Genomic DNA, 16,707 nt, shown 5'->3' with positions numbered 1-16,707 from the left:
TCCACGTAGCCTTTAGTAGAGGCTACTAACATGGCTCCACGTAGCCTTTAGTAGAGGTTACTAACATGGCTCCACGTAGTCTTTAGTAGAGACTACTAACATGGCTCCACGTAGCCTTTAGTAGAGGCTACTAACATGGCTCCACGTAGCCTTTAGTAGAGGTTACTAACACGGCTCCACGTAGCCTTTAGTAGAGGCTACTAACATGGCTCCACGTAGCCTTTAGTAGAGGCTACTAACATGGCTCCACGTAGTCTTTAGTAGAGACTACTAACATGGCTCCACGTAGCCTTTAGTAGAGGCTACTAACATGGCTCCACGTAGCCTTTAGTAGAGGTTACTAACACGGCTCCACGTAGTCTTTAGTAGAGGCTACTAACATGGCTCCACGTAGCCTTTAGTAGAGGCTACTAACATGGCTCCACGTAGCCTTTAGTAGAGGCTACTAACATGGCTCCACGTAGCCTTTAGTAGAGGCTACTAACACGGCTCCACGTAGCCTTTAGTAGAGGTTACTAACATGGCTCCACGTAGCCTTTAGTAGAGGCTACTAACATGGCTCAAACATTATCCTTAGAAACTTCAGTTAAATCAGAAATTGATGTAAATCATTGATGTCAATGGAAGAGTCAAAATTCTAACCTAAATGCAAATTAATTAATGTACAGTGCCTTGCGAAAGTATTCGGCCCCGTTGAACTTTGCGACCTTTTGCCACATTTCAGGCTTCAAACATAAAGATATAAAACTGTATTTTTTTGTGAAGAATCAACAACAAGTGGGACACAATCATGAAGTGGAACGACATTTATTGGATATTTCAAACTTTTTTAACAAATCAAAAACTGAAAAATTGGGCGTGCAAAATTATTCAGCCCCTTTACTTTCAGTGCAGCAAACTCTCTCCAGAAGTTCAGTGAGGACCTCTGAATGATCCAATGTTGACCTAAATGACTAATGATGATAAATACAATCCACCTGTGTGTAATCAAGTCTCCGTATAAATGCACCTGCACTGTGATAGTCTCAGAGGTCCGTTAAAAGCGCAGAGAGCATCATGAAGAACAAGGAACACACCAGGCAGGTCCGAGATACTGTTGTGAAGAAGTTTAAAGCCGGATTTGGATACAAAAAGATTTCCCAAGCTTTAAACATCCCAAGGAGCACTGTGCAAGCGATAATGTTGAAATGGAAGGAGTATCAGACCACTGCAAATCTACCAAGACCTGTCCGTCCCTCTAAACTTTCAGCTCATACAAGGAGAAGACTGATCAGAGATGCAGCCAAGAGGCCCATGATCACTCTGGATGAACTGCAGAGATTTACAGCTGAGGTGGGAGACTTTGTCCATAGGACAACAATCAGTCGTATATTGCACAAATCTGGCCTTTATGGAAGAGTGGCAAGAAGAAAGCCATTTCTTAAAGATATCCATAAAAAGTGTCGTTTAAAGTTTGCCACAAGCCACCTGGGAGACACACCAAACATGTGGAAGTAGGTGCTCTGGTCAGATGAAACCAAAATTGAACTTTTTGGCAACAATGCAAAACGTTATGTTTGGCGTAAAAGCAACACAGCTGAACACACCATCCCCACTGTCAAACATGGTGGTGGCAGCATCATGGTTTGGGCCTGCTTTTCTTCAGCAGGGACAGGGAAGATGGTTAAAATTGATGGGAAGATGGATGGAGCCAAATACAGGACCATTCTGGAAGAAAACCTGATGGAGTCTGCAAAAGACCTGAGACTGGGACGGAGATTTGTCTTCCAACAAGACATTGATCCAAAACATAAAGCAAAATCTACAATGGAATGGTTCAAAAATAAACATATCCAGGTGTTAGAATGGCCAAGTCAAAGTCCAGACCTGAATCCAATCGAGAATCTGTGGAAAGAACTGAAAACTGCTGTTCACAAATGCTCTCCATCCAACCTCACTGAGCTCGAGCTGTTTTGCAACGAGGAATGGGAAAAAATTTCAGTCTCTCGATGTGCAAAACTGATAGAGACATACCCCAAGCGACTTACAGCTGTAATCGCAGCAAAAGGTGGCGCTACAAAGTATTAACTTATGGGGGCTGAATAATTTTGCACGCCCAATTTTTCAGTTTTTGATTTGTTAAAAAAGTTTGAAATATCCAATAAATGTCGTTCCACTTCATGATTGTGTCCCACTTGTTGTTGATTCTTCACAAAAAAATACAGTTTTATATCTTTATGTTTGAAGCCTGAAATGTGGCAAAAGGTCGCAAAGTTCAAGGGGGCCGAATACTTTCGCAAGGCACTGTATGACCTAACTCTGTCACTCTGGGTTGTGACCATGTGGGAAGTATGACCTAACTCTGTCACTCTGGATTGTGACCATGTGGGAAGTATGACCTAACTCTGTCACTCTGGGTTGTGACCATGTGGGAAGTATGACCTAACTCTGTCAGTCTGGGTTGTGACCATGTGGGAAGTATGACCTAACTCTGTCAGTCTGGGTTGTGACCATGTGGGAAGTATGACCTAACTCTTGTCACTCTGGGTTGTGACCATGTGGGAAGTATGACCTAACTCTGTCACTCTGGGTTGTGACCATGTGGGAAGTATGACCTAACTCTGTCACTCTGGGTTGTGACCATGTGGGAAGTATGACCTAACTCTGTCACTCTGGGTTGTGACCATGTGGGAAGTATGACCTAACTCTTGTCACTCTGGGTTGTGACCATGTGGGAAGTATGACCTAACTCTGTCACTCTGGGTTGTGACCATGTGGGAAGTATGACCTAACTCTGTCACTCTGGGTTGTGACCATGTGGGAAGTATGACCTAACTCTTGTCACTCTGGGTTGTGACCATGTGTATTCCCAGGTGTACAGCCCGTCCCTCTCCAGACCATTACCAATGAGAACCCGGCCGGCCCCAGTCTGGGCACCATCCCTCAGGCCCGTTTCCTTCTCTCCATGCTCCACATGCTGTCTCTGAAACACGGGGCCAACAGCCTCGCTCTGCTGCTTAACTCTGGAACTCTGGCTCTCACACAGAGCATCCTCCGACTCATAGGTGAGGACGGGCAGCATGGAGTATGCCCTTTCAGACTCATATAGGCGTACACACACACGCACACACACGCACACACACACACACACACACACACACACACACACACACACACACACACACACACACACACACACACACACACACACACGGTTATTGATCGTAGTCTGTTATTGACTATTGTTTCCAGGCCCCAGTACAGACAGCAGTGAGGAGGAGCTGGGGTCGAGAGGTCACGGGGGGTCAGCTACGGTACTGGAGGAGAGCCGAAAGGAGGCGACCCCCACTCCCCTGCCCGCCTCAGGGCCTGAACTTGCCGCCATGATGAAGATCGGAACCAGAGTGATGAGAGGACTGGACTGGAAGTGGGGAGATCAGGTCAATTACTGTAGTACTACTGGTATTATATAGTATTGGTGTACTACTATAACTATTATTACTAATACTACTACTACTATTTATACTACTAGTTTATACTGATTCACTAAGTATGAGGAGACTGGACTAGAAGTGGGGAGATCAGGTCAATTGCTGATCTGCAGCAGCTACTCTTCCTGGGGTTTATTATGGATCCCCATTAGTTCCTGTCAAGGCAGCAGCTACTCTTCCTGGGGTTTATTATAGATCCCCATTAGTTCCTGCCAAGGCAGCAGCTACTCTTCCTGGGGTTTATTATAGATCCCCATTAGTTCCTGCCAAGGCAGCAGCTACTCTTCCTGGGGTTTATTATGGATCCCCATTAGTTCCTGCCAAGGCAGCAGCTACTCTTCCTGGGGTTTATTATGGATCCCCATTAGTTCCTGTCAAGGCAGCAGCTACTCTTCCTGGGGTTTATTATGGATCCCCATTAGTTCCTGCCAAGGCAGAAGCTACTCTTCCTGGGGTTTATTATGGATCCCCATTAGTTCCTGCCAAGGCAGCAGCTACTCTTCCTGGGGTTTATTGTGGATCCTGAGGATCAAGCATTTCACACATGTTATCCAGATACTGCTAGTACTTGGTGGTCTATAGCAGCTTCCCACCAGAATGGGCTTTAGGTGAGGCAGGTGAACCTGTAGCCATATTACTTCAACAGTATTTAACATGAGATCCTCTCTAAGCTTTACAGGAATGTGGTTCTGAATATAAACAGCAACACCTCCACCATTGGCATTCCTGTGTTTTCTGTAAATGTTATAACCTTGTATTGCTACCATTGTATCATCAAATATATTATCTAAGTGAGTTACAGAGATTGTCAGAATATGAATGTCATCTGTTCAACTTACTCTTTAAAGTTGTAATAGTAAACTGTGCAATGTGGCCATAGAAATAAACGTGGGGTTTTGGGTGCGGGCTGTTTCCCAATGTTGGAAGGGGGGTCTGAGTGAAAAAGTTTGAGAACCCTTGTGCTAAATGACTAAAATGTTAGTCTCTGTGTAGGACGGTCCTGCGCCGGGTCTGGGCCGGGTGATAGGGGAGCTGGGTGAGGATGGGTGGATTAGGGTCCAGTGGGATACCAGCAGTACCAACTCCTACAGGATGGGGAAGGAGGGGAAATACGACCTGAAACTGTCAGAGCCGCCGCCTGCCTCCCAGCCTGCTACTGAAGACTCTGACACCGAGGATGACACTGGTCAGTATATATGCACCCCCTGGTCAGTACATATACAACCCCTGGTCAGTATATATGCACCCCCTGGTCAGTACCTATACACCCCCTGGTCAGTATATATGCACCCCCTGGTCAGTACCTATACACCCCCTGGTCAGTACCTATACACCCCCTGGTCAGTACCTATACACCCCCTGGTCAGTACCTATACACCCCCTGGTCAGTACCTATACACCCCCTGGTCAGTATATATACACCCCTGGTCAGTACATATACAACCCCTGGTCAGCATATATGCACCCCCTGGTCAGTATATATACACCCCCTGGTCAGTATATATGCACCCCCTGGTCAGTACATATACAACCCCTGGTCAGCATATATGCACCCCCTGGTCAGCGTATATGCACCCCCTGGTCAGTACATATGCACCCCCTGGTCAGTATATATACACCCCCTGGTCAGTATATATACACCCCCTGGTCAGCATATATGCACCCCCTGGTCAGCATATATGCACCCCCTGGTCAGTATATATACACCCCCTGGTCAGTATATATACACCTCCTGGTCAGTATATACGCACCCCCTGGTCAGTATAAATCAAATCAAATTGTATTGGTCACATACACATGGTTAGCAGATGTTAATGCGAGTGTTGTGAAATGCTTGTGCTTCTAGTTCCGACAATGCAGTAATATCTAACAAGTAATCTAACCCAACAATTTCACAACAACTACCTTATACACACAAGTGTAAAGGAATGCATTAGAATATGTACATAAAAATATATGGATGAGTGATGGTCGAACGGCATAGGCAAGATGCAGTAGATGGTATAGAGTACAGTATATACATATGAGATGAATAATGTAGGGTAAGTAACATTATATAAGGTAGCATTGTTTAAAGTGGCTAGTGATATATTTTACATCATTTCCCATCAATTCCCATTATTAAAGTGGCTGGAGTTGAGTCAATATGTTGGCAGCAGCCACTCAATGTTAGTGGTGGCTGTTTAACAGTCTGATGGCCTTGAGATAGAAGCTGTTTTTCAGTCTCTCGGTCCCAGCTTTGATGCACCTGTACTGACCTCGCCTTCTGGATGATAGCGGGGTGAACAGGCAGTGGCTCGGGTGGTTGTTGTCCTTGATGATCTTTATGGCCTTCCTGTGACATCGGGTGGTGTAGGTGTCCTGGAGGGCAGGTAGTTTGCCCCCGGTGATGCGTTGTGCAGACCTCACTACCCTCTGGAGAGCCTTACGGTTGTGGGTGGAGCAGTTGCCGTACCATGTATATATACACCCCCTGATCAGTGTATATATACACCCCCTGGTGCAATCAAATCAGTTAAATTAGATTTCTTAAGGCCTACATCAACAACGATCAAAGCAAGGGCTTCACAGTGTGTAGAAAGTATAGAGAGTAAGGTGAAATAACATGTCAGACAAACCTTTTCTCTAATGTATATTCCTGTGTGTGTACTAGAAGGAGAGGTGCTGGATAAGAGTGCCCACCCTACAGCCATGTTGTTAACCAGCACAGTGAACCTGTTGAAGACCCTGTCTCTGTCTGCTGGGATCTACTCCGAGGTGATGCAGACAGACGCCACACGGACCCTCTGTGGTCTTCTCCGCATGCTGGTGGAGAGTGGAGCCAACGATAAGACCGGTAACTCACTTGATCTCAAGGAAGAGGCTATGTAATCACTCAGCCCGGGAGAAATGTCTGTCTGACCTCTACCCTCAGGTTCTCACCGGCTGGTGTCCAGGGAGCAGCATCGTAGCTGGTGTACTCTGTCCTGACCTCTGACCTCTACCCTCAGGTTCTCACCGGCTGGTGTCCAGGGAGCAGCATCGTAGCTGGTGTACTCTGTCCTGACCTCTGACCTCTACCCTCAGGTTCTCACTGGCTGGTATCCAGGAAGCAGCATCGTAGTTGGTGTACTCTCTGTCCTGACCTCTGACCTCTACCCTCAGGTTGTCCATCTCACCGGCTGGTGTCCAGGGAGCAGCATTGTAGCTGGTGTACTTTCTGTCCTGACCTCTGACCTCTACCCTCAGGTTGTCCATCTCACCGGCTGGTGTCCAGGAAGCAGCATCGTAGTTGGTGTACTCTCTGTCCTGACCTCTGACCTCTACCCCCAGGTTGTCCATCTCACCGGCTGGTGTCCAGGAAGCAGCATCGTAGTTGGTGTACTCTCTGTCCTGACCTCTGACCTCTACCCCCAGGTTGTCCATCTCACCGGCTGGTGTCCAGGGAGCAGCATCGTAGCTGGTGTACTCTGTCCTGACCTCTGACCTCTACCCCCAGGTTGTCCATCTCACCGGCTGGTGTCCAGGGAGCAGCATCGTAGTTGGTGTACTCTGGGTTTCATCCGCAGCGTGGCCCTCCAGCCTCAGATGTGTTCTTCTCTCAGTACTTCAGCCTGGATCGGTCTGCTGATCCGCATCGTAGAGGGACAACAGTCCTGTAATGCTGTTACTCTGCAGAGACAGGTAAGACCACCTTGATGTTGGTCAATAAAAGACTGGTGGTGATGTCCTGCTGGTGCTGGGGGGGCTCTGCCTTTGGTACCAGTAAAGACTGGTGGTGATGTCCTCCTGGTGCTGGGGAAGCTCTGCCTTTTGGTACCAGTAAAGACTGGTGGTGATGTCCTGCTGGTGCTGGGGAAGCTCTGCCTTTGGTACCAGTAAAGACTGGTGGCGATGTCCTGCTGGTGCATGGGAAGCTCTGCCTTTGGTACCAGTAAAGACTGGTGGTGATGTCCTGCTGGTGCTGGGGAAGCTCTGCCTTTGGTACCAGTAAAGACTGGTGGTCATGTCCTGCTGGTGCTGGGGAGGCTCTGCCTTTGGTACCGGTCAAACAGATGTGACAGGTGAGACAGTACAGACCTCCATCAGGCTCCAGAAGGGACAGTACAGGCCTCCATCACGCTCTAGAGGGACAGTACAGGCCTCCATCATGCTCTAGAGGGACAGTACTGGTCTCCATCATGCTCCAGAGAGACAGTACAGGCCTCCATCACGCTCTAGAGGGACAGTACAGGCCTCCATCACGCTCTAGAGGGACAGTACAGGCCTCCATCACGCTCTAGAGGGACAGTACAGGCCTCCATCATGCTCTAGAGAGACAGTACTGGTCTCCATCATGCTCCAGAGAGACAGTACTGGTCTCCATCACGCTCCAGAGAGACAGTACAGGCCTCCGTCACGCTCCAGAGAGACAGTACAGGCCTCCGTCACGCTCCAGAGAGACAGTACAGGCCTCCGTCAGGCTCCAGAGAGACAGTACAGGCCTCCGTCAGGCTCCAGAGAGACAGTACAGGCCTCCATCAGGAGTGGCTGGTGGTGATGTCCTGCTGGTGCTGGGGAAGCTCTGCCTTTGGTACCAGTAAAGACTGGTGGTGATGTCCTGCTGGTGCTGGGGAAGCTCTGCCTTTGGTACCAGTAAAGACTGGTGGTGATGTCCTGCTGGTGCTGGGGAAGCTCTGCCTTTGGTACCAGTAAAGACTGGTGGCGATGTCCTGCTGGTGCTGGGGAAGCTCTGCCTTTGGTACAAGTAAAGACTGGTGGTGATGTCCTGCTGGTGCTGTGGAAGCTCTGCCTTTGGTACCAGTAAAGACTGGTGGTGATGTCCTGCTGGTGCTGGGGAAGCTCTGCCTTTGGTACCAGTAAAGACTGGTGGTGATGTCCTGCTGGTGCTGGGGAAGCTCTGCCTTTGGTACCAGTAAAGACTGGTGGTGATGTCCTGCTGGTGCTGGGGAAGCTCTGCCTTTGGTAACAGTAAAGACTGGTGGTGATGTCCTGCTGGTGCTGGGGAAGCTCTGCCTTTGGTACCAGTAAAGACTGGTGGTGATGTCCTGCTGGTGCTGGGGAAGCTCTGCCTTTGGTACCAGTAAAGACTGGTGGCGATGTCCTGCTGGTGCATGGGAAGCTCTGCCTTTGGTACCAGTAAAGACAGGTGGTGATGTCCTGCTGGTGCTGGGGAGGCCCTGCCTTTGGTACCAGTAAAGACTGGTGGTGATGTCCTGCTGGTGCTGGGGAAGCTCTGCCTTTGGTACCAGTAAAGACTGGTGGTCATGTCCTGCTGGTGCTGGGGAGGCTCTGCCTTTGGTACCAGTAAAGACTGGTGGCGATGTCCTGCTGGTGCTGGGGAAGCTCTGCCTTTGGTACAAGTAAAGACTGGTGGTGATGTCCTGCTGGTGCTGTGGAAGCTCTGCCTTTGGTACCAGTAAAGACTGGTGGTGATGTCCTGCTGGTGCTGGGGAAGCTCTGCCTTTGGTACCAGTAAAGACTGGTGGTGATGTCCTGCTGGTGCTGGGGAAGCTCTGCCTTTGGTACCAGTAAAGACTGGTGGTGATGTCCTGCTGGTGCTGGGGAAGCTCTGCCTTTGGTAACAGTAAAGACTGGTGGTGATGTCCTGCTGGTGCTGGGGAAGCTCTGCCTTTGGTACCAGTAAAGACTGGTGGTGATGTCCTGCTGGTGCTGGGGAAGCTCTGCCTTTGGTACCAGTAAAGACTGGTGGCGATGTCCTGCTGGTGCATGGGAAGCTCTGCCTTTGGTACCAGTAAAGACTGGTGGTGATGTCCTGCTGGTGCTGGGGAGGCCCTGCCTTTGGTACCAGTAAAGACTGGTGGTGATGTCCTGCTGGTGCTGGGGAAGCTCTGCCTTTGGTACCAGTAAAGACTGGTGGTCATGTCCTGCTGGTGCTGGGGAAGCTCTGCCTTTGGTACCGGTCAAACAGATGTGACAGGTGAGACAGTACAGACCTCCATCAGGCTCCAGAAGGGACAGTACAGGCCTCCATCACGCTCTAGAGGGACAGTACAGGCCTCCATCATGCTCTAGAGGGACAGTACTGGTCTCCATCATGCTCCAGAGAGACAGTACAGGCCTCCATCACGCTCTAGAGGGACAGTACAGGCCTCCATCACGCTCTAGAGGGACAGTACAGGCCTCCATCACGCTCTAGAGGGACAGTACAGGCCTCCATCATGCTCTAGAGAGACAGTACTGGTCTCCATCATGCTCCAGAGAGACAGTACTGGTCTCCATCACGCTCCAGAGAGACAGTACAGGCCTCCGTCACGCTCCAGAGAGACAGTACAGGCCTCCGTCACGCTCCAGAGAGACAGTACAGGCCTCCGTCAGGCTCCAGAGAGACAGTACAGGCCTCCGTCAGGCTCCAGAGAGACAGTACAGGCCTCCATCAGACTCCAGAGAGACAGTACAGGCCTCCATCAGGCTCCAGAGAGACAGTACAGGCCTCCATCAGGCTCCAGAGAGACAGTACAGGCCTCCATCAGGCTCCAGAGAGACAGTACAGGCCTCCATCAGGCTCCAGAGAGACAGTACAGGCCCCATCAGGCTCCAGAAGGGCCAGTATAGGCCTCCATCAGGCTCCAGAGAGACAGTACAGGCCTTCATCAGGCTCCAGAGAGACAGTTCAGGCCTCCATCACGCTCCACAGTACAGGCCTCCATCACGCTCCAGAGACAGTACAGGCCTCCATCACGCTCCAGAGAGACAGTTCAGGCCTCCATCACGCTCCACAGTACAGGCCTCCATCACGCTCCAGAGACGGTTCAGGCCTCCATCACGCTCCAGAGACGGTTCAGGCCTCCATCACGCTCCAGAGACAGTTCAGGCCTCCATCACGCTCCAGAGAGACAGTTCAGGCCTCCATCACGCTCCAGAGAGACAGTATAGGCCTCCATCAGGCTCCAGAGAGACAGTACAGGCCTTCATCAGGCTCCAGAGAGACAGTTCAGGCCTCCATCACGCTCCACAGTACAGGCCTCCATCACGCTCCAGAGACGGTTCAGGCCTCCATCACGCTCCAGAGACGGTTCAGGCCTCCATCACGCTCCAGAGAGACAGTTCAGGCCTCCATCACGCTCCACAGTACAGGCCTCCATCACGCTCCAGAGACGGTTCAGGCCTCCATCACGCTCCAGAGACGGTTCAGGCCTCCATCACGCTCCAGAGACAGTTCAGGCCTCCATCACGCTCCAGAGAGACAGTTCAGGCCTCCATCACGCTCCAGAGAGACAGTTCAGGCCTCCATCACGCTCCAGAGAGACAGTTCAGGCCTCCATCACGCTCCAGAGAGACAGTTCAGGCCTCCATCACGCTCCAGAGAGACAGTACAGGCCTCCATCAGGCTCCAGAGACAGTACAGGCCTCCATCAGGCTCCAGAGACAGTACAGGCCTCCATCAGGCTCCAGAGACAGTACAGGCCTCCATCAGGCTCCAGAGACAGTACAGGCCTCCATCAGGCTCCAGAGAGACAGTACAGGCCTCCATCACGCTCTAGAGGGACTGTACAGGCCTCCATCAGGCTCCAGAGACAGTACAGGCCTCCATCACGCTCCAGAGAGACAGTACAGGCCTCCATCACGCTCCAGAGACAGTACAGGCCTCCATCACGCTCCAGAGAGACAGTACAGGCCTCCATCAGGCTCCAGAGACAGTACAGGCCTCCAGTCTCCAGAAGGGACAGTACAGGCCTCCATCACGCTCCAGAGAGACAGTACAGGCCTCCATCAGTCTCCAGAAGGGACAGTACAGGCCTCCATCACGCTCCAGAGAGGCAGTACAGGCCTCCATCACGCTCCAGAAGGGACTGAATAGAGAGGGAGATTGCCAAGAGGCATGTCCCTTACACGGTCTCCTCCTCCCTGTCTCCAGCTGTCTAACTGATCTTGGCTCTGCGTCCTGGCTCTGCGTCCTGGTTCTGCGTCTGCTTTATAGAGATGGCTAAACAAGACATTCCCCTTATCCCGTGTCCATATTATTCTGTGTGTAACGAGTGTCTCCTCACTGTCTCCAGATCCTGGCTCTGCGTCTGCTGCAGGCCGTGCTCCCCTCCTGGGACAAGATGGAGAGATCTCAGGACATGAAGTTCCTGGTGGAAAAACTCTTTGGATTCCTGGGGTGTCTACTACGCTCCTGCTCTTCTGACCTGCCCCTGCTCAGAGGTATGTACCCTAACCCGTGACCCTTAACCCCTCACCCTGATCCTAAACTCTTTGGTTTCCTGGGTTGTCTACTGCGCTCCTCTGACCTGCCCCTGCTCAGAGGTATGTACCCTAACCCGTGACCCTTAACCCCTCACCCTGATCCTAAACTCTTTGGTTTCCTGGGTTGTCTTCTTCGTTCTTCTGGCCTGCCCCTGCTCAGAGGTATGTACCCTCACCCGTGACCCTTAACCCCTCACCCTGATCCTAAACTCTTTGGTTTCCTGGGTTGTCTACTGCGCTCCTCTGACCTGCCCCTGCTCAGAGGTATGTACCCTAACCCGTGACCCTTAACCCCTCACCCTGATCCTAAACTCTTTGGTTTTCTGGGTTGTCTTCTTCGTTCTTCTGGCCTGCCCCTGCTCAGAGGTATGTACCCTAACCCGTGACCCCTAACCCCTCGCCCTGATCCTAAACTCTTTGGTTTCCTGGGTTGTCTACTGCGCTCCTCTGACCTGCCCCTGCTCAGAGGTATGTACCCTCATCCGTGACCCTTAACCCCTCACCCTGATCCTAAACTCTTTGGTTTCCTGGGTTGTCTTCTTCGTTCTTCTGGCCTGCCCCTGCTCAGAGGTATGTACCCTAACCCGTGACCCCTAACCCCTCGCCCTGATCCTAAACTCTTTGGTTTCCTGGGTTGTCTACTGCGCTCCTCTGACCTGCCCCTGCTCAGAGGTATGTACCCTCATCCGTGACCCCTAACCCTTCACCCTGATCCTAAACTCTTTGGTTTCCTGGGTTGTCTACTTCGTTCTTCTGACCTGCCCCTGCTCTGAGATATGTACCCTAACCCGTGACCCCTAACCCCTCACCCTGATCCTAAACTCTTTGGTTTCCTGGGTTGTCTACTTCGTTCTTCTGACCTGTCCCTGCTCAGAGGTATGTACCCTCATCCGTGACCCCTAACCCCTCACCCTGATCCTAAACTCTTTGGTTTCCTGGGTTGTCTACTGCTCAGAGATATGTTAAGGTTTAATACAACTTCATGAACCCCCTCAGGACAAACAAAGGCATGAAAGACCAATAATATCCTCCATGTACAAGACCAAGAGCAGCACTGTATTCACGCAGAACGTTCCCTCAGAGTAACTTCATCTGCTTTCTTCTGTCTGTTCTCTGTCATAACATGTCTTCCTGTCCCTGTCACAGAGGGCTCTCTGAGACGCAGGAAGTCCCGACCCCAGGCCTCTCTGACAGCCAGTCACAGCAGTACACTGGCTGAGGAGATAGTTGCTGTGCTGCGCACGCTGCACTCCCTGGGCCAATGGAACGCTCTGCTCAACGACTATATCAACTGTCAACTCAGCTGTATAGGAGATGTGATGGCCGGACGACACTCTGACACGGTACTCACGTTTTACTGCTATGGGCCCGTTTCCCAGACACACACTAAGTCCTGGACTAAAAAGCTCTTTCAACGGAGAATCTGCAACTGAAAAGGCTTTTTATAGTTATGATGTGATGATGACTTCATGTGGGAGTAGCAGCGCTTAGTGTGTGTTCAAGAGAGATTTCGCCCTCAGGATCAACTTGAGTTTCCCAATCTCACTGTTGTATAACTCTTCACGACCCTTATGGCAGGGTTCTAACGTCCATCCTCATGTGGACTTTACTCTTCTTTATGAAAACACCTGCATCGTAGAAATTATCACCGTATAAATGTTCTCTCTCTCTCTGTCCCTCTCTCTGTCCCTCTCTCTGTCCCTCTCTCTGTCCCTCTCTCTCTGTCCCTGTCTGTATGTCTGTCTCTCTCTGTCTCTGTCTCTGTCTCTCTCTCTCTCTCTCTCTCTCTCTCTCTCTCTCTCTCTCTCTCTCTCTCTCTCTCTCTCTCTCTGTCCCTCTCTATGTCCCTCTCTCTGTCCCTCTCTCTGTCCCTGTCTGTCTGTCTGTCTCTCTCTCTCTCTCTCTCTCTCTCTCTCTCGCTCTCTCTTTCTCTCTCTGTCCCTCTCTCTGTCCCTCTCTCTGTCCCTCTCTCTGTCCCTCTCTCTGTCCCTCTCTCTGTCCCTCTCTCTGTCCCTCTCTCTGTCCCTCTCTCTCTGTCCCTCTCTCTCTGTCCCTCTCTCTGTCCCTCTCTCTGTCCCTCTCTCTGTCCCTCTCTCTCTGTCCCTCTCTCTGTCCCTCTCTCTGTCCCTCTCTCTCTGTCCCTCTCTCTGTCCCTCTCTCTGTCCCTCTCTCTCTGTCCCTCTCTCTGTCTCTCTCTCTGTCCCTAGACTCTCCTGGAGGAGTACTTTCCTGACTCGGAGGGCCCCAGGGTGGGTAGTCTGATGGCCGTGCTGGCTGTGATCGGGGGCATCGACGGGAGGCTGAGGCTGGGTGGACAGGTCATCCATGAGGAGTATGGAGAGGGAACGGTCACACGCATCACACCTAAAGGACGAATCACAGTGCAGTTTCATGAGATGAGGACATGTCGGGTCTGCCTGCTCAGCCAACTCAAACCAGTAGGTGTTTTGCTGTTCACACACACACACACAGTCTTGTACAGCTAACCTTGTGGGGACACACAATTCAGTCCCATTCAAAATCCTATTTTCCCTGAACATAACCCTAGCTCCTAACCCGTACCCTAATCCTAACCTTAACCTGAAAGTCTAACCTTAAACCCAACCCTAGCTCCTAACCCGTACCCTAATCCTAACCTTAACCTGAAAGTCTAACCTTAAACCCAACCCTAGCTCCTAACCCTTAACGTAATTCTAACCTTAAACCTAAACCGCCTAGAAATAGCATTAGACCTCGTAGGGACTTCTAGTCCCCACAAGAATTGGTTCAACACGTCCACCACACACCATTATCTCCAGGTCTTGTTGTAATAACCCTGTGTCTGTCCTCCAGCTACCAGTCGTATCGTTCAGTGTTCAGAACCTTCCCTTCTCTGACTCCATGTTGGTTGTCTGGGCTCAACTGGTTAACCTGGCCGGCAGCAAGCTGGAGAAACACCGCCTGAAGAAGTCTCTCAGCCGCGGACTCACAGGTATCCACAGAATCACTGTCTGAGTCACAAACTTTGGTTGTTAACTCTCTGAATCACTGAGTCACAAACTGTGGTAGTTAACTCTGAATCACCGAGTCACAAAGCTGGCGTTACCGTAGGTTACCGTGCTGGCATACCGTGCTGACGTTACCGTAGGTTACCGTGCTGATGTTACCGTAGGTTACCGTGCTGACGTTATCGTAGGTTACCGTGCTGACGTTACCGTAGGTTACCGTGCTGACGTTACCGTAGGTTACCGTGCTGGCGTACCGTGCTGACGTTACCGTAGGTTACCGTGCTGACGTTACCGTAGGTTACCGTGCTGACGTTACCATAGGTTACCGTGCTGACGTTACCGTAGGTTACCGTGCTGACGTTACCGTAGGTTACCGTGCTGACGTTACCGTAGGTTACCGTGCTGACGTTACCGTAGGTTACCGTGCTGACGTTACCGTAGGTTACCGTGCTGGCGTTACCGTAGGTTACCGTGCTGGCGTACCGTGCTGACGTTACCGTAGGTTACCGTGCTGACGTTACCGTAGGTTACCGTGCTGACGTTACCGTAGGTTACCGTGCTGGCGTTACCGTAGGTTACTTTGCTGATGTTACCGTAGGGTACTGTGCTGACGTTACCTTAGGTTACTGTACTGACGTTACCGTAGGTTACCTTGCTGATGTTACCGTAAGTTACCGTGCTGACGTTACCGTAGGTTACCGTGCTGACGTTACCGTAGGTTACCGTGCTGGCGTTACCGTAGGTTGCCGTACTGATGTTACCGTAGGTTACCGTACTGATGTTACTGTACTGATGTTACCGTACTGACGTTACTGTACTGATGTTACCGTACTGACGTTACCGTAGGTTGCCGTACTGACATTACCGTAGGTTGCCGTACTGACATTACCGTAGGTTACTGTACTGACGTTACTGTACTGATGTTACCGTACTGACGTTACCGTAGGTTGCTGTACTGATGTTACCGTAGGTTACTGTACTGATGTTACCGTAGGTTACTGTACTGACGTTACTGTACTGATGTTACCGTACTGACGTTACTGTACTGATGTTACCGTACTGACGTTACCGTAGGTTGCCGTACTGACGTTACCGTTGGTTTCCGTACTGACGTTACCGTACTGACGTTACCGTACTGACGTTACCGTACTGACGTTACCGTAGGCTACCGTACTGACGTTACCGTAGGTTACCGTACTGACGTTACCGTAGGCTACCGTACTGACGTTACCGTACTGACGTTACCGTTGGTTACTGTACTGACGTTACCGTACTGACGTTACCGTTGGTTACCGTATTGACGTTACCGTACTAACGTTACCGTTGGTTACCGTACTGACGTTACCGTTGGTTACCGTACTGACGTTACCGTTGGTTACCGTACTGACGTTACCGTAGGTTACCGTACTGACGTTACCGTAGGTTACCGTACTACGATATGGTGGGTTCCTGTTGCCTTTCTGGCCGTGTTCTGCTTAGTGCTGTGGTACATGATGTGGTGGGTTCCTGTTGCCCTTCTGGCCGTGTTCTGCTTAGTGCTGTGGTACATGATGTGGTGGGTTCCTGTTGCCTTTCTGGCCGTGTTCTGCTTAGTGCTGTGGTACAGGATGTGGTGGGTTCCTGTTGCCCTTCTGGCCGTGTTCTGCTTAGTGCTGTGGTACATGATGTGGTGGGTTCCTGTTGCCCTTCTGGCCGTGTTCTGCTTAGTGCTGTGGTACATTATGTGGTGGGTTCCTGTTGCCCTTCTGGCCGTGTTCTGCTTAGTGCTGTGGTACATGATGTGGTGGGTTCCTGTTGCCTTTCTGGCCGTGTTCTGCTTAGTGCTGTGGTACATGATGTGGTGGGTTCCTGGTTTCCCTTCTGGCCGTGTTCTGCTTAGTGCTGTGGTACATGATGTGGTGGGTTCCTGTTGCCCTTCTGGCCGTGTTCTGCTTAGTGCTGTGGTACATGATGTGGTGGGTTCCTGGTTTCCCTTCTGGCCGTGTTCTGCTTAGTGCTGTGGTACATGATGTGGTGACGTTCCTGTTTCCCTTCTGGCCGTGTTCTGCTTAGTGCTGTGG

General features: G+C 50.9%; 1 protein-coding gene across 24 annotated transcripts in view; it reads left to right on the top strand.

The window, feature by feature from the left end:
- The window catches only part of herc2 (HECT and RLD domain containing E3 ubiquitin protein ligase 2), a 228,445-nt gene that overhangs the window by 77,961 nt on the left and 133,777 nt on the right, over window positions 1-16,707 (top strand). For 15 of the 24 annotated variants that reach the window (XM_090236514.1, XM_090236511.1, XM_090236501.1 and 12 more), the window contains 9 exons: window positions 2,853-3,044; window positions 3,232-3,419; window positions 4,464-4,656; window positions 6,124-6,306; window positions 6,949-7,133; window positions 11,471-11,618; window positions 12,807-13,003; window positions 13,868-14,098; window positions 14,493-14,631. In XM_090236514.1, the coding sequence (XP_090092640.1) occupies window positions 2,853-3,044; window positions 3,232-3,419; window positions 4,464-4,656; window positions 6,124-6,306; window positions 6,949-7,133; window positions 11,471-11,618; window positions 12,807-13,003; window positions 13,868-14,098; window positions 14,493-14,631 (1,656 nt within the window). Of the gene's footprint in view, window positions 1-2,852; window positions 3,045-3,231; window positions 3,420-3,547; window positions 3,565-4,463; window positions 4,657-6,123; window positions 6,307-6,948; window positions 7,134-11,470; window positions 11,619-12,806; window positions 13,004-13,867; window positions 14,099-14,492; window positions 14,632-16,707 lie in introns of those variants that run through there. The other 9 variants (XM_090236518.1, XM_090236516.1, XM_090236507.1 and 6 more) reach the window with 2 other exon arrangements.

This window comes from Oncorhynchus mykiss, chromosome 5 (assembly GCF_057628025.1).
Source record: "Oncorhynchus mykiss isolate SJ-2025 chromosome 5, ASM5762802v1, whole genome shotgun sequence".
Lineage (NCBI taxonomy): Eukaryota > Metazoa > Chordata > Actinopteri > Salmoniformes > Salmonidae > Oncorhynchus > Oncorhynchus mykiss.
This window is presented reverse-complemented; position numbering and strand designations above follow the sequence as displayed.